Consider the following 20,405-nt stretch of genomic DNA (forward strand, 5'->3'; position numbering starts at 1 on the left):
TTAATAATATAAATTTTTATATTTTTATTTATATTTATATGATTAAAATAATTTTATTATTATTTATTGATAATTATAAGTGTTTATAATTTTGCACAATATTAAATGCAAATATTCATTTTATGATATATGTGAATACTATACATATATTATAAATTCAAATATTTATAATAAAGAAATAAACAAATGAAATTTTTAAATAAAATAAAATTCATAACTTATAAAAATTTATTATTGATAAATAATAATATACAAATAATATACATGTATATATACATTTTCTTATATAATTATATATGTATGAGCAAATGCATACACAAATGTATATCACATATTATAAATTCTTAACAAATCAATTTTTATTACAATGCTTTCTTAATTTATTAAAAATCTCAGCAATCAGCGAAATGACCAAGCAGTGCCTCTATGCTTTACAAATACAGATTGTTCCTATTCTCCATTGACATAATTATTTATCTAATAATACTGTATCTATATATTTTACAATCTGAAATAAATTATTTAATCCTTCAATAATATATGAAATATTTTAATCTTAAAATATATTGAACATATAAAAAAATTTATTGGTATAATTTATTAGTTTAATTATAAATAAATAAACTCTAGTAAAGTTTACAATTACAGATAAATTTTAAAATATAGGTAATTGATAATTTAATAAGAGAACAGCTAGAACTTTATTAGATATCTTTTCTAACTGAGTTCTCATTCGTACTGCTAATTTATTTGATTTTTTTAAATACATAGCAGAATGATGTAATGCAATTGTATATGGAATAGGACACCAATTTTGATTCACAATTCCCCTAACAAGTGCTGTTATGTAACTTTCTATTAAAGATGTATCTTCCTCAAAAGGATATAAATATTCTTTTAATGGAATACTTAATTGTTCTAATGGTAATCTAATGTATCGAAGTAAACCTACGTGTTCCGACCATAACAATTTTCTATAATGAACATCATGTCTTTGTGTAATTGGTATCAATAATGTCATTGAAAAACCATAATCACCATAGGAAGTTGAACAAAAATGTTCACACATAGCAGTGAACAAATCAGTAAAAGAATTAAGTCCTGGCAGATCTATTGTAAAATTAAATTTTTTGTAGTTATCTTTTACTAAAGTTGTAACGACTTTAGTAAGTAAAATAGAAACATCATTATTCAAATACAATGTATCGCACAAATATATCAATATTAATCTACTAAATCTCAAAGTTTGCGATAATTTTTCAATTAAATCCGGTAGTATTAATTCTAAACTCAATACGGTTAAGACAACAGTTTTGTCATTATCATTACATATATTATTATTTCTACATTTTGTATAGATATGTACAATAGGTAAATAAAACCAATCTTTAGGCATTGCTGCTTGATCCCATTTACCATTTAATGTTATATACTGTTCGTATAAACTAGAAACATCGTGATTTAAATTTAATTTGATATCTTCTATATTTGAATTTAAATTTAAATTTTTTAATTCATTCATTATTATTTTTATATTTAATTTTTCTTTTGCTAATAAAATCCTAAGCATACTTTGTACATCAGATGAATAATCAGCAGGTAAAGATGATACAAGTTTAATAGCAATTTTCCAAATAATATGCATCATCTTATCATTCACTTTATCTTTAATAAAGAGAGTTGCATTTACTATAGCAACTAAAAAAGAAAATTCTGATCTTGTATACCATGATCTTTCTAAACACCAGTCTGTTGTTTCCAATTTTTTTAAATACTTATAAAGTTGTGGAAGATTAAGTATTGCTTGAATTTCTTCCACGAAAGAATGATCAATAAATATATTTAAAACTGTAGCAAGAAAGGGCATACAAGATTGTTGAGATACAATAGGTTGTAATTGGCCATCATATGTTAACACATTTAAATGAGGTAAAGCAGAAGGATTTCGTTCAATAGCTAAAGAACAATTACTTAACAAATTTGAAGTAGAACTAAAAAATAAAAATATAAAAATTAGAATATTCAATATTATTGTAGTAAAAAATTTTAATACAATAATCTTAAGTTCTTAATTTCTACTTACCTGAGATTAGAAAATACTTTTGATCTAGATATGTTTAATTTTTTAATTGCAGTACTATCTTTTGTTGCCAATAATGTTTCTGCGATCAATTTTGTATTACCCCACTATAATATAATAATATTTTATAATGCTTATATACTCATATTTTATATCATACTTTAATTAAACGTACCGTGATATTATCTAAAGATAAAAGTTGTGTACTCCATTTAAATAATAAAACTGATATATTTGCTTTTAGAGATACTAAACAATTTGCAACAGCAATTAAAGCTGCTGCATATTCACAAGATAATTCAGAAATATTTTGAATATCATGATTACTTAATAAAAGTTGTAATTGGGATATAAGAATTAACTGTGCCCCACTTAAACTGTCTGTTGCCTCTTCATACAATAATAAAGTCCTCCACAATCGTAAACTTTCAATGCTGAGATTAAAACTTATTTTTCTATTAAAAAATTTATTTTATATAATATATATATTATATATAAAAATATATGTAGAAAAACTTTCTATTGATATTAAATTAAAATAAATAATATATAATATTACCCTGCATCACAAGTGATGTATGAAATAATACGTTGTACAATTTTAAGATTATTTAATTTTTGTGCAACAGATTTCTCTCCATAACAAAGTAAAACACGACAAAATCTGACTGCAGCAACTACTGGTACTCCATAAATGTTATTTATAGTATCTGTTATTGCTATAAATATGAAAATATATAAATTTTGATTAGTATTATCTCTAAATACGAAATATTTATATGAGATATAAAACATATATAAAAACCTAATGCATCTGTAGATAATGGCATAAAATGTTCAATTATAATCTCCAATAAATGTGAAGTATTTGCAATTTTTATAGTAGTAATAGGCGAATGTCGTACAAATCTAATCAAAATTTCCAATGCACAAGTTACAGCAACTGGTGGTGGCCGCACTTCATTCAAAATATAGCTACAAATAATTTCAATTAGTTTTTTAAATAAATTTTTCATAGCATTTATTCAAAAATAAAATAATTGAAAATACCGAATTCTTAAAAGTATATCAGTTCTTAATAAAGCAGCAATTGCATCCAATTGCACTAGTTCATGATCTTTTAAATTATTTATATCATCAACATCAGTCTTTGGTGTTGTTAAAATAGGTTCTTTATAATTTTTAAAACCATATAATCTATCTAAACAAATTTCATCCTCTTCGCTATATAAAAAAGCTCTAAGTGCTTGTAAAGTTGCTGTAATCACAGCTACTGATGTATCATCCAAAGAAAATCTTAATAATAGTAAAAGATTTCTTTGACTTAATGCAATCAAGGGTGGAGGTTGTAATGCTTTATCATACCAACCCTTACGACTTTTTTCTATAATATTTGCTAATGTTATAAGAGCTGTACACCGTTGTTGTTGTGTTGACGATCGAGTAAGTTGCAATAATTCTTGTAAAGAATAACCAGGACGTTCAGGTTCTTCTCCATGATGATGTAGACCTTTGTGCATAGATATATTGTCATCTTTATAAGCTAATAATACACCTATTAAAAAATATTACAAAAATATTTTAAAAATATTGAAATCCATGCATTTTTTATTTTTTTTTTTAAATAGATTGATATTTGAAAATTTACCATTAAAATCAAAACGAGCATTGTATGGTTCATCTGAAGCAAGTTCATTTGTTTTTTCTGCAGATATATCTTCCATCCATTTTAATTTTTCATGTTCAAGAGAATCCATATGTATCCAACCTTTTTTTTTAGCTTGTTCCATTAATTTTTTAGGAGATTTTGGTATATTCTGTTCAAGATCATCTATTTGCATTGGTATAGTATTATCATTATCTTTTATTAAATCGTCATGTTTATTAGAAATTTTTTCTGCAAATGTTTTTTTTACAAATGTAGATTTCATATTTTGGTCTTGAGTTTCATTATTTAATATTTCATCATTTTCTCGAATTTTATTTACTTTTTTAATTCTTCTATCTCTTAAAAATTGTACTAATTCTGGCTTCAGAGTTATTTCAAGTTTACTTTTTTCTTTTAATATGTCTTCTTGATTCATCTGGTTTAATCGTTCTAAATTTTCTTTATGTATTTCATTTGCCCATGGTCCTTCTATAATAACACTTTTATCATTAATGCATAAAAATTCAGAACTTTGAAATTCTTTTATTCTATTTAAAGCATTACTTTTAGGAGAAATTTGTTGCCAAAATAAGCTTTGACTTTTACCATTCTTCTAAAAAAAATAAATAAATAAATAGATAAATTGAAATCAATATATTGATATAATTTCATTATATTTATTTTTATTAAAAATTTTTTTTATTAAATTATTATTAAAAAGTAAAATAAATAATTATATATACCATATCTGTAGAAAGAAAAACTTCAGGAAAACCTGTGTTATAACAAAAGAATTTTTTTTTATCAAATTCATCAAATGTATCATATTTTTTTTCCACAATATTTCCTATTACTATTTTTGAAGATGTTATATTTTGAACAGAATCCTGTAATTTTCTTTTTTCAGTCTCTTTAATCATAGGATTTATAATATCACCATTTCCTTGCGAAGTACATATTTTATCTTCTGTTTTTAATCTTTTTAATTCAGAAAATTTTGATTTGATTTTATTAAAACTTTTGTGATTGTAAGGAATTGCAGTAAAAGTATTTAAAGATTTTGTGGATTTCTTTAAATTAATTACTTTAACTGATGGTTGTTGTTTATTTTTTAAAAATTCTTCTTGCATACGAAATAATTCTTCTTCACTATCAGTTGGTTTAGGTCGTTTTAGAACTGAATTTCCATCCATTATATTTATATTATAAAGCTTATTTTTAAATTCCAATTTTCAACTTATTTTTAAATTCCAAAATTTTAATTCTTATTGAATCTTATTAATTTAATAAGAGTTTAAAAAGAATAATTTAATAATCTTATTAAATCTTATTAAATTCTCATTATTTTTATTTTTATTTCTTATCTTATGATATACTTAAACAACATTGATATTTTTATTAATTTCAATATTTATTATTTTCTATAACTTTATATATTGTCAATTTATTTTATTTTTTCAAATATTATATTATAATAGAATATATAATATTATATTATATTAGATATTATAATATCTAAAATTAATATATTTTAAGTAAAAATTCTTACTTGTTATTTGAGTAACTTATGATTATGAATATATTTCAATATACAATGAAATTGCATTGTTATTGCATCGTTACTATGTCTGGTTTCGTGTTAAAAGCAATCATAGACAAAAAGAACAAATAATGGAAGAAAGATAGATTGTGCACACACATTAACAGATTAACTTTATTTTTGAAATGTTTTTAACACTCAAGAGATGGCATTAATGGTTTTATCTATCCATTTTCCAATATTTTGTATCTTTTCTTTTGTTCATTAATTTATGATATTTTAATAGTATTGATTCTCTAATATTTAACTTATTTTTGTTTTTTTCTATCATTTATTCTTTTGTCAATATTTATTTTATATTTTGATTAACTTTTAACTTATTATCTTCTTTTTGAATCATGGATATCTTATCTATATTGTATGATATGCAATTTTTTTATATTTATTACGATATTTATAGTTACATTTATTAATAATGTGTAAATAAATATAATTTATGTATATAATAAATTAATATATTTTTATATTAATTAATTTATTATTAATATTTTAATAAATATATATATATATAAATCAGTTTTTATAAAAAATCATACAAACTGATATTATTTTTATCGTATAATAAAAAATATAAGCATAAGTTTTAATTCATAAATAATTCAATTTATATGTCTATCTACTATTCATAATAATAGAGAAATCTATGAATGACATATAATGCATAGTAATATTTATGAAACGATGTATTAAAGAAATTATATTTAAAATTTATTTAAAATTATAATTGCAAAATAACAATACAATTTATAAAATAATAAAATAATAAAAAGTTGTAAAAATTACGTATTAGAATTTGAATAACCTTGAACATTCTGCTATATATACAGTAAAGATATAAATGCGTGTATGCGTGTGTGTATGTGTACGTTATATATTTTAAGTTTACCATATGTACACGTTACGTAGTTATCTTTTGTCGTTATTGATAGTAAACATTCCATTTAGTTTAAAATAAAGCTATGTTTTTCGTAGTGTTGTTTAAAATCAGTAAGAATGTAATAATAGTGAATTATAATATACACAAATTATAATTTTTTTCAAACGTTTATATAATGTTATTGCATCTGGTATATTTTCTTTGTTAAAGGTTATGAGTCATAGCCAGTTTCTTTATAGAATTTATCATTAACTTGTGCTTTCTATGAAATAATTATTTTGTCATTGAAAGAAATTTTGAATATGATAAAAATATTAATGAAAAGAGAAAAAACAAGAAAAAATATAACATTAAAAATATTGAAAAGAAAAATAAAATATAAATATTGATGTATATATAGTGAATTATATTAATAATTATTATAATATAATACAAAAAAAATCATAAATTTGAAGAATTTATGAGAGAAGTTATGGAGATTATGTTACTATTTATTGAAATAAATATACATCATTCTTATTATAAAAATATATAATACATAAAATAAAATTTTGTAAGTGATTAATATTAAAAACTCTGCAGAGAAGAAAACGTGCACAGTATTATCTTTCATTATAGCAAGTATTAATATACAGCTAAATGTGCATAGTATTGTCTTTTTAGTAGTATTAACATCTAGTTTACAGATATCTTTTGTAAGATTTTAAACAATATAAATAAAAACTAAACTAAAAAATTTGATGATTTTATAAGATTTTTTAAAAATTAAAGTTAAAAATTACAAAGTACAAAATAATTATATAATAAATCTCAAGATATTTTTAATATCTATAATAACTTAATTAATAATTAAAGAAAGTATACTTTAAAAAATATGACAGTAAGGGATCAACCATGGGGCTTACAACTTATAGAATATATGATTTCCAAATGTTGTTCTCATCATCGAATAAATCGAATGACATGGCATCAAGGTGGTATTTTGATACTCACATATTTAGCATACACATGCTACCATATGACACGAAAACCTATGTCTGTTGTAAAAAATGTGTTGAGTTTTAATTGCAGTACTTTATCACCTCCTCCAAACTTTTTAATCAATAGTAGTAATCGAGATACATGGTGTGATTGGGCTCCATTTGGTAAGAATAATATTATTTTAATAATTTTAATAATTTTTCAAAATTTAAATGAGATTTCTTATATTTTATTAATTTTAATTAGATACTGCTGATGCTCCGGCATTGCTTGGCATATTAGATTCAGCATTTTTGTTTGCATATGCTGCAGCCATGTTCCTCAGGTGACATATTGAAGTGAGCTTATTTATGAAATCAGAGATTATAAAAATTATATTGATAATAATTTTGTATTTATATGTACAGTGGTTTTATAGCAGAAAGAGTAAATCTACGATATTTTCTTACATTTGGCATGCTTGCATCTGGTATTTCTTGTTATCTCTTTGGTATTGCTAGGCCATATAATATTCATAATTTATGGTATTTTGTTCTTATTCAAGTAAGTATATATATATATATATATATATATATATATATATATATATATATATATGTAAACTTTTTGCTCATTACTTTTTTCTGAATGAAATAAACATATATTATTATATAATTAGGCAATAGGTGGTGTTTTTCAAACATCAGGTTGGCCAGGTGTAGTTACAGTTGTAGGAAATTGGTTTGGAAAAGGAAAAAGAGGATTAATTTTTGGAATATGGAATTCTCATACATCATTAGGAAATATTTTAGGCAGTTTAATAGCTGCTGAATTTGTGGAATCTGATTGGGGTCTAAGTTTTATGGTACCTGGAATAACAATGGGTTTTGCAGGATTTATAATATTTTTATTTCTTGCACCAAATCCTATAGATATAGGATGTATACCACCTGTCCCAACTAAATATAGAAAATTTGAAATTGTTCACAGTTCGGATGAAGATAGTGGTGCAGAAGATCAATGTGATCAATCATATAGTGTAAGTTAAAAATATATTCTTAGTGATGTTTTTATTTAATTTTCAGCATGTTGTGCACTATTAGTTGTTTTTATTATTATTTATAGCACTAGAATGTAGACATAACATCTTTATCAAATATTTCATATTAATATAATATATTATGATATTATATTAATATGATATGCAAAGAAAAATTTAGCAATGTATATTTCTTTATTTATATTAATTTTATTTTATCTTAATAATTTTGGATGTTTAATACTAATTTCTTTCTATTTTTAAATAATAATTCTTTAATTTTGTAATATTAAATGATATTCTAATTAGTTGCAAAAATATTTTTATTAAATTTTTATATTTATTTTTCTTTTTTGCGCATATTGTACGCTCACTAAAGCTATTTACTTTATACTTAGCGTCTCACTTATCGCTGTGCCTACCGCGAACAGGTTGATATTGATGTAAGTGCATGCTTTGTTCTTTTTATGTAATTAATTACTTTATATATTATTATATTAACATAAAATTATATTCTGTTTCAATGTTTACTAACATTTTAATATTCAAATTATTTTTTTTTTTTTTGGTATTTTTTATTAATTATTGCATTTGTATATGTATATCTATATTTCTTCAATACTTTTATAAATATTTATGAAAAGTTTATTTTGTAAGGATGTGGAAAGTGCACGATCTGAAACTAGTCCAATATTACAAAGGCATAGACATATACAAGAAATTCATAAAGGAAATGCAATTGGATTTGCAAAAGCAATGATGATACCTGGAGTAATAGAATATTCTCTTTCTTTATTTTTCGCAAAGCTTGTTAGCTATACATTCCTGTATTGGTTACCATTGTATATTGCAGCCTCAAGTAAGTATTCTTTAAATTTTAATTATAAATTGTATATTGAAATTTTTCATTTTTCATACAATTATTTTTATTCATTTTTAGCTACATATGGCACAACATTAAGTGCAGATCTATCTACTTTTTTTGATGTTGGTGGTATTGTGGGTGCAATAGCAGCTGGTATTTTATCTGATTATAGTGGTACAAGTGCTCTAACATGTGCAGTCATGTTTGGATTTGCAGTTCCTATTGTATGTTTAATTTATATTAAAAATTTATATATAATAGTAATTTAAATAATTTAAAATATTTATAATTTTTAGTAACTTAAGCTTTAAATATCATTAAATTAATATTTATTTATTTCTATAAAATTTTTTTATAACTTGTATAGTTATTCATATATGACTACATTGGAAGCACTGGTTGGACATTCAACATTATATTATTACTAATAGCAGGTCTATTAGTAAATGGACCATATGCCTTAATAACAACTGCAGTATCTGCTGAATTAGGAACTCATCCTAGTTTAGGAAACAATTCTAAAGCTTTAGCTACAGTTACTGCAATTATTGATGGCACAGGAAGTATTGGAGCTGCTGTAGGTCCATTATTAGCAGGAGTAGTAGCACGTTGGACTGGTTGGCATAATGTGTTTTATATGCTTATGATTGCAGACATGTTGGCATTATTGGTAAGTTTATTTAAAAAATACTTAAGAAATAATTAATATTTTCAATTTTAATATTTTACTTAATTTTTAGCTTCTGTCAAGATTAGTTTATCGAGATGTACAAGTATATAGACGACGGCGAAGAGCTATTTAATTTTATTCTTATATATTAAATAAAAAACAATATATATGTACAAATAAATAAGTTCTTAAATATTTATTTGTAATTTAAATCGTTTTATAAATGATGTAAATTGTATAAAATGTTACATTTTGCATTCAATTATATTTAATTAAAATTTGAATGTTTTATCAAATTTTAATCTTATTTAATATCAATATATCTAAATAAATAATATATTTTTTACATCTTAAAGATAATTATTATTTAATTGAATACAAAGACAAAAGAACAGTCTTATTTCATTTTAATTCATACAATAAAAATTTATAATAATCACTTATTAATATACAAAGATAGATATATTTTAACATCAAGGAATGCCAGTTGGAATTATGTAACTAATAGAGTCTGCAAATTCACCCCATGCTGCTCTTTGTGTTTGAAATGTAATAATCCATGCTAAAAGAGCAGCTGACCATATAGCTGCTCCAATTGCAGAAAATATTACATCTGAAAGTTATGAAAGTTAATAAAAATATCAATATGTCAATATATATATAAAATATATATATATATATATTTACTTATATAAAAATTTTTAATATAATAAAAGAAACTTAAATATAAACTTAAATATAATAAAGAAAATTAAAATATAGGATTTGATAAAAATAGAATCAATAACATTAATTAATCAATATAATTATTTTATAACTTTTAACATAATAAGAAGTTTTCATTACATAAAAAGAATTGTAAAATTCTAATATATTAAAATAACCTATATTAAGTTATTTATAACTTACATCTTTTAATTTGTTTTTGTTCTTCATAATGTGGTTCAACGAAAGCTTCTTTTGCAAACCAAATAGCATTTACAGCCCAAAGAAATGGTAGAAAAACAAATCCAGCTTCAAAAATAAAGAAACATTTACATATATTTTTAAATGAAAAATAAAGCAATTAAATATGCATAATTTACCTCTAAAATACCATTTGCAGAGATATAATTTTTTATCATTTGGAATTTTTGATAAATCCATTATATTAATAATCTCAAAATTATAACCTATATCTTTGTTACATCAGATATATATGTACACTTGATATTACTTTAAATATCATAAGATTATATATTTACAGAGTTTTAAAAAACTATTAAAGATATTAATAAAAACAAGAAGATATATGAAAGAATAATGCAAAAACCATACTTATTACATGTCTAACCAAAATTTAAGATTTTCTTTTAAATAAAAGTATTATTTCATTTTCTCAATAGATGGAGCAATCATATAATAAAAAAAAAGAGAAAAAGCATATTTAGTTGTTCTCATAAGAAATTTATCAAATATAAGAAATCGTTTCAAAAATATACATTATATTATGAAACATTATAATGAATATAGTGTGCACTTAATTGTACATGAACTTTATATTTTATAAGAAATTAAAATAATAATTTTAAATAAAGATCTGATTTAAACAAGTGGATGAAATTTTTGAATGAGCACCATATTACTAATCATGATGGTGGGAGCACATCACGTGATCAGTTAACTTGCTGCTCCGCTTGTCGCGCGAGTAACCGTGGCCAGCCATTTTGATTAGTAACATGGCGTCAGCGGAGATTAATATGGCGTCCTCGGACATAATAACCGAAGTGGAGATTCAACCAGATATCCAAGAGGTTGAAATAGAAACAATACCAGTAGAAATACCCTGTGAGACTGTGGAAACTACAATCGAAGGAGAAGATGGGCAGCCGATGATAGCTCTTCAAACTCTTCCAGAGCCAGGACGCGAAGAAATCATACTACAGACGCAAGAGGAAATCGTCGGTAGTGATCCACTAAGCGTATATGATCAAATCCCAGTTCCAGAGAACGATATTTATGTCGAGTCAAGCCCTGGTCCATCGAGGAAGGGTCCTAAGAAGGCCAGAAAAGGTGGTTCGTCGAAATTTAAATCGTCTGATCATACGATTTTTGGGGAAATGGGCTCAGAAACGAAGGCTAGAAAGTGGGAGCAGAAGCAAGTGCAAATCAAGACGCTCGAAGGTGAATTTTCGGTGACGATGTGGGCATCGGGTACTGACGACGGTAAGTTTTACATTTATTTCTAACCTTTTGATAGTTTAAATAAAACACAATGAAGTAATTAGGTAGAAAACTTTTTGTAATGAGTTCTTCATGCACACTGTTCATACGTACTTCCGGTGATGTCGAATCAATACTGTAGTTTCCAAACGCGTTTCTCAAAGAAATTAATAAAGTCTTCTAATTTTTTATTATTGATGAATTCGTTGACAGTTTGCGTTGTTTGTTTTGATCGAGGGAACGCCATTATGCTACCAGGGGGCAGCCATATTTTGAAAATGGCTTCTTTTACGTGGATCTGTCTTGTTGAATGATAATGGCGGAGATATACTTACAACAGAATAGACAAAGATCTATGCTTGTATTATCTTTATTTTTTTAAGTACGCATTATTATTTGATATTTAATTTTTTTCATTATATTAGTTTCTGTATATTTAGATAAAAAATATAATTTATTGTTTTTTGTATTAAAATTATTTAAAAAAAGATAGATTCTTTCAAATATGAAACACTTTAACTTCTTACATCATTCGATGTAATAGCTGTTTCTCTTTAAATATTTGCAATTAAATTAATTTAGAATTAAAATTTTAATTTTCATTTTAAAAATTTTTATTAACAAATTATAAAATAAAAAAAATAAAAAAATATTAAAAAATAAAATAAATTGACAAATAATACGTAATCATACATTTGTATTATTTAAATCAATAATCAAATTAATTCACTAAAAATATTTTAAAATGAATGTGATATAAAAAGAAATAAGTTTGAGATTTCTTTTTAAATACAAGTTTATAAGTTTATATCTGTTTTTATTATCTGATTATAATACAAATTATATTCATGTTATATCTATATATTTTATATCTATATATAAGAAAAAAATATATATATCTATTATATTTATATTTTATATATTATTGAAATAAAATATTAATGGAATACATATTTTTCATATTAATTTTTTTTGTTATCAAACTCGTATAGATTTTTTTATATATTAAATATATTTTATTTTTTTATTTATAATTAATTATTCTATGTAAATTCTTTACAAGTTATTTGAATATATAATAATTTTTTAAAAAATGTATATATATATATGAATTTTTAAAGAAAAACATTTTTTTTATATAAAAGTATAATTAAAAAAAAGTTTTTGTCATTCAATTTATGTATATAAATATTTATTTTTTTTAGTTAAATAGTTGTAAAAAGTTTATTCATTGTACAATTTTATTCTGATATTATATGTAGATAAAAATACGTGATTTTAATAATAAAAAATAAATACAGTAGCTTTTGTTTGGGACTGCTTGTTTGTTGTTGTTAAAGGGAGTGTCCTATTAGCTCCTCACCTGGTGGATGTTCCAGATGAAGGCTCAAATCCAGAGCCTGATCCAGACTACACAGAATACATGACTGGTAAATCCAATGCCAAATTCAATCATTCTGGAAGCTCCATTTCTGATGGAATGCCAGGTCTTGACCTTTCGGATCCGAAACAACTGGCAGAATTTGCTAGGCCGGGCCATAAATTGAAAGTACGCAAACCACCTGTTCTAGATGGTGTTGAACGTACTATAGCCTGTCCACATAAAGGATGCACAAAAATGTTCAGAGATAATAGTGCAATGCGTAAACATTTACATACTCATGGGCCAAGAGTGCATGTATGCGCAGAATGTGGGAAAGCTTTTGTTGAAAGTTCTAAATTGAAAAGGCATCAATTAGTTCATACAGGAGAAAAACCTTTCCAGTGTACATTTGAAGGATGTGGTAAAAGGTTTAGTCTGGATTTTAATCTTCGTACACATGTTAGAATTCATACAGGAGACAGACCTTATGTTTGCCCATTTGATGGATGTAGCAAAAAATTTGCACAATCAACAAATTTAAAATCACATATATTAACACATGCAAAGGCTAAGTAAGTATTTAACTTCTGTTCTTTTTTTTTTGTGATGTATTTTTTAAATGTAAAATAATTAACAAATAATTATTATTTAGTAATATGAATTATTTGATTTTTATAGGTCACGTAATGCTATTGGAAGACAAGTACAACAAATTCAACTTCAACAACCTCAATTTGTACAAGTTGAAGTTGCAGATGTGGATAATCAACAGTTCATTGTTTATGCTGATTAGCCCCCCTAAACAATGATCTCATATCCTATAAACTTATTATGAAATATCGTAATCATTAATTAGTACCCTAAACAGTGTAAATATTTTCATGATATAAGTGATGCGGACAGGACATTATTAAGCTGTTAGTTATCTTAAGAGAAGAAATTAATTAATCAATTTATACCTCTGTGCTTAGACGCAAAGTAAATGGATATCACAAGCACTATACTACTATAAAAAATAAAATAAAATTACACTAAAGAAGGTAGTGTATCTTCTGAGACATATAAAGTAGAATATGGCGCACTGCTCAATCTCATGTTTGAGACACACTAAATGATACTTAGTGCGCACTCGTAATACAACTGTATATATTTATACGTAAAGTAAAATATTGTATACAGTATATTTTGGAGAAATTCTGATGAGAATAAACTACAAAATACGTCTTTTCCGTCGGACTCAATTGTACTACTTTAATATACTTTTTACATCATATAATGATAACTGTTAATAGCCATTGGAAAAAGGAAACATAAATGCGTCTACTGTGTATTATACCTTGATGTCCACAAAATATGATACATTTATTCCTGTAAAATTATTGAGATGTTTTTAAGTATTGTCTATTTCAATAGACACTGAAATGTTGTAAGATCAAATGGATGCGTGTTTAATTGCGGCATTTAGAAAAAACACCAGTCATTTTGAAAGACGTACGTTGACATAATATATTTTATCCGTGATATTCACGAATACATTGTGATGTATACATGTACATCGATGCAATGACGTTAACAAAGTTGTTAAGAAGTTCGTGTCATTTCGAAGTAGGAAGCAATAGTTTATAGATAGATTTATAATATTTACTGTATTAAATGGCGATTGCGAGCATCCCATTACATCGTTATTCATTAATATTCGCATATCACAATTTTATACATGCAGCTACAACGTTAAAATAATTCAATCTATATATTATTTCTAGAATTATTTATAAAAAAAAATTTGGATAATTTATTTAAGTCGTATAAAGTATATTCTTTCATCAAATTTTGTTTGCAGCTATTCACCTTATTTTTCATAGTTATATCCACTTTTAAAAGAAAGAAAATTTCTCTATAAGTATTTCTTAAAAATTAATTTTCTTATATATTTTAACAAATAATCAACTATAATAATCTTAGCTTTTATTTCATCTGTATATTTCAGTGTATATATACTTATACTCTTTTCATAAAATATAAAAAAATTATTATAAATTTTAATAATAGGGTATAAAATATGTATTTTGGCCTATTATATTTTCATATGAATGTATATGAAAAGAAATTTAAGAAATATTTGTAGAATTTTTTATATGTTGGACAAAAATAGAAAATTTTTTTAAATTTAATCCATTATATTTTATCAATAAGTATTTTTTATTCATTTTTATATTATGAACATTCAACATAATTTTTTGCATACTGTAATAATTATTGCTTCCTGCTGGAAGTAATGCTAAATATAGTTTGAGGTACATAAAAGCAAGCTTTTTGTATTTGAGTATTACCAAACTAGTATTACAAATTAACTTTTTTAAGTTAAAATTTATACCAGTGTATTTAAAAATAAGGATATATAGTTTTCTAATTTTTATTTTTATTATTACACATGCAAAATTTTTTATACTGCGATAATTTTATAAAGTTACAATGTTTACATATATATAAAGAGAGGAAAAAAGAGAAGATTCAATGATTTCTTAGAAATTTTATATATATATGTGTATATATATATATATATATATATATATATATATATACTTTAAATTCAGATATATCTATTTTACAAATTCAAATTATTAAAAAGAATATTTTAAATATTATATCTAATATTTTAAAAACAGTTCTCATTATAGTACATCTCATAATCATTTTGAGTATTTTTATTTCTAATTTTTTAATCATATTTTAAAAGTACTTATGTGAAGTCAAACTTTGTTTTAATAGAAATATATTTTTCATTTTTTTTAATTATTATTTAAAGAAATTCAACATATTTAAAAATGAAATATAATTGTTAAAAATGTTCAAAAATGAAAATTTAAAAATATTTTGGCAGATTATTTTTGACCAAACAGTCACAGAAGTAATAAGTAAATTTAAATCATTTTATTATGAAGAATTATTACAATTGGAAATTAATATAATTAATACCTTCCAGATCGTCCATCTCTACCTTTATCATCTCTACCTTTTCGACGATCTTTGGATCTGGATCTCCTGTCACGAGATCGTGATCTTCGTTTACGATCGCGACCACGGGATCGCGAACGTGATCTAGATCGACCTTTACCACCTTTTTTTCGACTATATAAATAACGTCGTAATTCCCGTGAAATAGGTTTCAAATGCATGAAATTACAAAATCCTGAACGTGTACATTCTCTGCAAAAATATTTTAAAGATGTTAATTTATATTTTATAAAAATTATTTTTTATTATAAATTATTTTGAATGTTATTTTATTATGTATACATATTATACACATATTATAGTAGATAATATATACCCCATTTCATATTGACGACAACATGCTTCTCTAAAATCAGTAACTGGAGAAAGTTCAGCATAAACTGGTCTTCCGCCAAACCATCTATTATTCAAATCATTAACAGCTCTTTCTGCATCTTCTTCTCTTCGAAATTTAATATAAACATTTCCAACTAAATGATCCCCAAGATTATCACACACATTCATTTCTTCTATTTCACCATATTTATCTTCACATTCAACAAAGACATCCTCGAAAAAGTTGTCATAATGTTCTTGCATTTCTTCATCAGATACATTTGCAACCACTATAGAAATATATTTAATAATTATATGATTTCATAATCTAATAATAAAATATTATTAAATATTAATAAAAATATAATTTATAATATATTTACAATGAGATCCATCTGCACTTTTTGCTGAATTCTGAGGGTTTACATAAAGATTCTGCAATAAGCATGTCTGAAAGAGTTTAATTCTTAACTAATATTGATATGAAAAATATATTGTATAAGAAAGTTTAAAATGACATAGATATAAATACATTTATATAATTTAATTTTATTTATGTAACTTTTACTTCTCTTATATAATTTATTTATTATAAAAAAATTAAAATTAACAATAAAAATTTTTATGTATAAAAGTTTGTAAAATAACAAAATATTATTTAGTAATGTAAGAATTTAAAAAATTTTGAAGGTTAAGAAAAACATTTTTACCTGACTGAAAGTTGGCTTGTTATGAATTCGTGAACACCGATCTCCATGTCGACAAGCACCGATTTTAAAATAAAACGAACAATTTACTCTGAAAATAAAAAAAAAAATAATATTATTGATGTTAATTTGGAGAATATTTTTAAATAGAATATTAATTTAAAAATTCAACTTACTTATCTTTTTCTGTGCCAAAAATTGATGCTAAATACTCTGCCATCTCTTTGTCGTGTTTTAATAACTCAAAATTATATAGACACAATATTTTTAGAACATGCACAATCGCTTTGCCACAACATACACAACTTTTAGCGTGTAATTCTGATCCAAAATGGCGAACGTAATATTAAAAAAAATTTACTTAATAAGTTTGCTTGATTTTAAATTTTATCTCTAGAGGGCATTACTAATTTTACCACAGATAAAGTACAAAATAGATTTTCCATTTTATGGAATTTTATAACATATGTTCTGAATTACTGATTGCATATTTGGTGTGCTTTCTATGATTTAGGGAATTTAGTATAAAAATTATATTCAATCTAAAATTGATAAAGAAAGAGAAATATTTATTACTCATGTATTATTCATATTAGTTATATATTCATATTTATTTTGAGAAATTTCAAAAATTAGTGATTTCTTATTATGAACAGATTATATTAATTATGACATCCTCAATCTGTAGAGATAAAATTGAATATATTTATCAATTGCCATTTTTTACGCGATCGGAACTTTGTAAAATACTCAATCAAAATGACAAGTGGGAAGAACTTGGTGGTAAGTTATAAAAAGAATCTAATATTTTGTTTGAATCTAATGTTTATATTATTTAATAATACTTTTCATTATTACAATACGAAAAGTAATAACATTAATAGCATTCATTTGTCATGAATACATTTTGAAAACGAAATAATGTTTTTTTATGAGAAAATCAAAATCTTATCATTTGCCAAAAAGAGATTACTTTTTATAATGCACATTGATATAAAGATTAATATTAAGTAAAAAATTTATTTAGGAATATATATGAAATATGATGTATTGACGATACAAACTTTAAGAAAAGAAAAAAATCCAACAGATGAATTATTAACATTATGGGGACATCACAATCATACTATATTGGAATTATTTGTTTTACTATCAAGAATGCAGCATTATCAATCTATGTTACCATTAATACCTTTTGTTGAAGAAAAGTTTCACAAATTACTTTACAATGGTGAAGGAAATTTTCATAGATTACTTGGAAAACAGTTAAATAAAAATACAAAAGATTTAAAAATAGGAAAGCAAAATTTTAATCACATTGCATCACCAGAACCAAATGTACCAAAAATTACTGTAGAAAAAAATACTAAGGAAGAATCTTATAAAATTTTAAATAAACCAATGCAAGCTATACATATTGGAATTAGTCCAAGTAATTCTAACAATTTACTTGTTGCTTCTTTAGCAGCAGCAAATCCTTTACCAGTTTCTTTATCACGTATTCCAACAAATAGAAAAAAAGATGATAATATTTTGAAACCAGAAGCAACTATACCTTGTGTTATTTATAATGAATTGAATATAGCTACCAATGAATGGAATAAAAATAATATATTAGGAAGAGGTGGTTTTGGAACTGTATATAGAGGTGATTAGAAAGATTAGAAAGTTTTTAAATTAATTAAAAACTTCTTAATTGTATTTGAATTTGAAATTATTTTTTATATTATATATTATTATATATTTATTATATAGGTATTTGGAAAAATACAAATGTAGCTATCAAAAAAATAGAAAAAAGAGGAGCAGATTCTGATGAAAGTTTTGTACTTCAACTTCAACAATCTCTTAGAGAAATTAAAATTTTAAATTTTTGTCGGCATGAAAATATTTTACCATTATATGCATATAGTATAGACAAAGTACCTTGTCTTATTTATCAACTTATGAAAAATGGATCTTTAGAAGACAGATTACGAATGAGACAGAAAAGTCAACCATTATCCTGGATTCAGCGTCATGAAATAGCTAAAGGTACTGCTTGTGGATTACAGTATTTACATACAATTGGAGAAAAACCTTTGATACATGGTGATATCAAGAGTGCTAATATTTTACTTGACAAAAATTTTGAACCTAGAATTGGTGACTTTGGTTTAGCAAGAGAAGGTCCTGAAAATGATTCTATGAAAGTAAGTAATTCAAAAAATCATATTTGGAAAAATTAATGAAATATTAATTTATTTTATAATATATTTTTTTTATTATTATTTCAGGTAAGCAAAATTCATGGTACTAGACCATATCTTCCAGAAGAATTTTTACATGAACGAAAATTGTCTACAAAAGTAGATACATATAGTTATGGTATAGTTTTATTTGAACTAGCTACTGGTTTACCAGCTTATGATGAATCTAGATTAGAAAATAAATTCTTAAAAGATTTAATTGATACATTGGAAGATGAAGATGAACTTATTTTATTAACAGATAAAAAAGCAGGTGAGAAAGATAAGCAGGTTTTTAAAAATTTTATAGTCTTAGGAAAGTGGTGTAGTAATCATATGGCTCAAAATAGGCCTGAAATGTATGATGTATTTAAGAAATTAAATGATTTATAATTTAATAAAATTTATTTTTTATATAAATGTTCAATTTTATATTTTGTAAATTGTTTTATATATGTTATGCAGATCTTAATAGCAAATGCATTGTAATGTAAACTATATATAGTTTATATTGTATAGTCTAAAAATATGTTAAAAATGTAATACAATGTTAAAAATATTAAATTAAGAATATATAATTTTCTTATAGGATTATAATTTTTATATAATTATATAATTGTATTATCGACGTATCGACGTACGATGTTAACATGTATATGCATAAAAAATTGTTACTAATTCCTAAGGAATCTTTGTAATTTTATTGTATTATATGATATGTATGCTAATATTTTAGAAAATATTTTAGAAATAATTATATTAATATTTTTATTCCAAAAGAATATTTATATTTTCATATAGAATTTATATGCAATAAAAATATTTTTAGAAGTAAA

The 20,405-nt window shown here is 23.6% G+C and overlaps 6 protein-coding genes across 13 annotated transcripts; 3 read left to right on the forward strand and 3 right to left on the reverse strand.

Moving 5' to 3' along the window:
• Positions 1-214: 214 nt before the first annotated feature.
• On the reverse strand, positions 215-5,450 carry LOC100870362 (RNA polymerase II-associated protein 1). 5 transcript variants are annotated; one of them, XM_086907720.1, is made up of 9 exons: positions 5,278-5,294; positions 4,472-4,503; positions 3,729-4,341; positions 3,131-3,635; positions 2,886-3,055; positions 2,640-2,799; positions 2,256-2,535; positions 2,084-2,187; positions 215-1,991 (listed from the first exon to the last, which is right to left on the reverse strand). In XM_086907720.1, exons 2-9 carry the CDS (start codon positions 4,472-4,474, stop codon positions 656-658), a joined length of 3,171 nt encoding a protein of 1,056 aa, XP_086763846.1. In that variant the 5' UTR covers positions 4,475-4,503; positions 5,278-5,294; the 3' UTR covers positions 215-655. The 5 variants fall into 5 exon arrangements, with proteins under 5 accessions (XP_086763846.1, XP_086763845.1, XP_086763849.1 ...); XM_086907719.1 differs by lacking the exon at positions 5,278-5,294 and having other exon boundaries at positions 3,729-4,217; positions 4,293-4,341; positions 4,472-5,049; XM_086907723.1 differs by lacking the exon at positions 4,472-4,503 and having other exon boundaries at positions 3,729-4,217; positions 5,278-5,450.
• A 729-nt stretch (positions 5,451-6,179) lies between these two features.
• On the forward strand, positions 6,180-10,094 carry MFS16 (major facilitator superfamily transporter 16). 3 transcript variants are annotated; one of them, XM_086907724.1, is made up of 9 exons: positions 6,180-7,350; positions 7,433-7,511; positions 7,594-7,729; positions 7,845-8,204; positions 8,603-8,647; positions 8,862-9,063; positions 9,145-9,293; positions 9,437-9,739; positions 9,810-10,094. In XM_086907724.1, the coding sequence occupies exons 1-9, from the start codon at positions 7,080-7,082 to the stop codon at positions 9,870-9,872; spliced, it is 1,608 nt and encodes a 535-aa protein (XP_086763850.1). In that variant the 5' UTR covers positions 6,180-7,079; the 3' UTR covers positions 9,873-10,094. The 3 variants fall into 3 exon arrangements, with proteins under 3 accessions (XP_086763850.1, XP_086763851.1, XP_086763852.1); XM_086907726.1 differs by having other exon boundaries at positions 6,207-7,350; positions 7,433-7,524; XM_086907725.1 differs by lacking the exon at positions 8,603-8,647.
• On the reverse strand, positions 10,079-11,171 carry pen-2 (presenilin enhancer, gamma-secretase subunit). The gene is made up of 3 exons (XM_003698190.4): positions 10,825-11,171; positions 10,649-10,753; positions 10,079-10,352 (listed from the first exon to the last, which is right to left on the reverse strand). Exons 1-3 carry the CDS (start codon positions 10,883-10,885, stop codon positions 10,213-10,215), a joined length of 306 nt encoding a protein of 101 aa, XP_003698238.1. The 5' UTR covers positions 10,886-11,171; the 3' UTR covers positions 10,079-10,212.
• Positions 11,172-11,422: 251 nt separating this feature from the next.
• Positions 11,423-15,132, forward strand: LOC100863503 (uncharacterized). 2 transcript variants are annotated; one of them, XM_003698188.4, is made up of 3 exons: positions 11,423-11,944; positions 13,282-13,876; positions 13,983-15,132. In XM_003698188.4, exons 1-3 carry the CDS (start codon positions 11,458-11,460, stop codon positions 14,095-14,097), a joined length of 1,197 nt encoding a protein of 398 aa, XP_003698236.2. In that variant the 5' UTR covers positions 11,423-11,457; the 3' UTR covers positions 14,098-15,132. The 2 variants fall into 2 exon arrangements, with proteins under 2 accessions (XP_003698236.2, XP_003698235.2); XM_003698187.4 differs by having other exon boundaries at positions 11,431-11,944; positions 13,321-13,876.
• Positions 15,133-16,220: 1,088 nt separating this feature from the next.
• Positions 16,221-17,704, reverse strand: U2af38 (U2 small nuclear riboprotein auxiliary factor 38). Its single transcript, XM_003698189.3, has 5 exons — positions 17,518-17,704; positions 17,345-17,432; positions 17,018-17,084; positions 16,636-16,924; positions 16,221-16,511 (listed from the first exon to the last, which is right to left on the reverse strand). The coding sequence occupies exons 1-5, from the start codon at positions 17,559-17,561 to the stop codon at positions 16,274-16,276; spliced, it is 726 nt and encodes a 241-aa protein (XP_003698237.1). The 5' UTR covers positions 17,562-17,704; the 3' UTR covers positions 16,221-16,273.
• pll (serine/threonine-protein kinase pelle) lies at positions 17,634-20,405 on the forward strand. The gene is made up of 4 exons (XM_003698186.4): positions 17,634-18,124; positions 18,369-18,989; positions 19,097-19,533; positions 19,618-20,405. Exons 1-4 carry the CDS (start codon positions 18,010-18,012, stop codon positions 19,960-19,962), a joined length of 1,518 nt encoding a protein of 505 aa, XP_003698234.1. The 5' UTR covers positions 17,634-18,009; the 3' UTR covers positions 19,963-20,405.

Source organism: Apis florea, unplaced genomic scaffold, assembly GCF_048593485.1.
Source record: "Apis florea isolate Af1SG1 unplaced genomic scaffold, ASM4859348v1 contig_2897_pilon, whole genome shotgun sequence".
NCBI lineage: Eukaryota > Metazoa > Arthropoda > Insecta > Hymenoptera > Apidae > Apis > Apis florea.

Bases quoted from the DNA above. Each gene is read 5' to 3' on its own strand.
- LOC100870362 (XM_003698161.4), bottom strand. From the start codon at position 4,921: ATGGATGGAAATTCAGTTCTAAAACGACCTAAACCAACTGATAGTGAA. The intron at 4,342-4,471 runs GTATATATAATT...TATTTTTTTTAG, and splicing joins TTTTTCTTTCTACAGATATG to AAGAATGGTAAAAGTCAAAG. The intron at 3,056-3,130 runs GTATTTTCAATT...AATTATTTGTAG, and splicing joins GATATACTTTTAAGAATTCG to CTATATTTTGAATGAAGTGC.
- MFS16 (XM_086907724.1), top strand. From the start codon at position 7,080: ATGACAGTAAGGGATCAACCATGGGGCTTACAACTTATAGAATATATG. The intron at 7,730-7,844 runs GTAAGTATATAT...TTATATAATTAG, and splicing joins GGTATTTTGTTCTTATTCAA to GCAATAGGTGGTGTTTTTCA. The intron at 9,294-9,436 runs GTATGTTTAATT...TAACTTGTATAG, and splicing joins TTGGATTTGCAGTTCCTATT to TTATTCATATATGACTACAT.
- pen-2 (XM_003698190.4), bottom strand. From the start codon at position 10,885: ATGGATTTATCAAAAATTCCAAATGATAAAAAATTATATCTCTGCAAA. The intron at 10,754-10,824 runs GTAAATTATGCA...TTATTTTTGAAG, and splicing joins CTGCAAATGGTATTTTAGAG to CTGGATTTGTTTTTCTACCA. The intron at 10,353-10,648 runs GTAAGTTATAAA...CATAACTTTCAG, and splicing joins ACAAAAACAAATTAAAAGAT to ATGTAATATTTTCTGCAATT.
- LOC100863503 (XM_003698188.4), top strand. From the start codon at position 11,458: ATGGCGTCAGCGGAGATTAATATGGCGTCCTCGGACATAATAACCGAA. The intron at 11,945-13,281 runs GTAAGTTTTACA...TTGTTGTTAAAG, and splicing joins GGCATCGGGTACTGACGACG to GGAGTGTCCTATTAGCTCCT. The intron at 13,877-13,982 runs GTAAGTATTTAA...TGATTTTTATAG, and splicing joins TTAACACATGCAAAGGCTAA to GTCACGTAATGCTATTGGAA.
- U2af38 (XM_003698189.3), bottom strand. From the start codon at position 17,561: ATGGCAGAGTATTTAGCATCAATTTTTGGCACAGAAAAAGATAA. The intron at 17,433-17,517 runs GTAAGTTGAATT...TTTTATTTTCAG, and splicing joins TTTGGCACAGAAAAAGATAA to AGTAAATTGTTCGTTTTATT. The intron at 16,925-17,017 runs GTAAATATATTA...ATATTTCTATAG, and splicing joins AAGTGCAGATGGATCTCATT to TGGTTGCAAATGTATCTGAT.
- pll (XM_003698186.4), top strand. From the start codon at position 18,010: ATGACATCCTCAATCTGTAGAGATAAAATTGAATATATTTATCAATTG. The intron at 18,125-18,368 runs GTAAGTTATAAA...AAATTTATTTAG, and splicing joins CAAGTGGGAAGAACTTGGTG to GAATATATATGAAATATGAT. The intron at 18,990-19,096 runs GTGATTAGAAAG...TTTATTATATAG, and splicing joins TTTTGGAACTGTATATAGAG to GTATTTGGAAAAATACAAAT.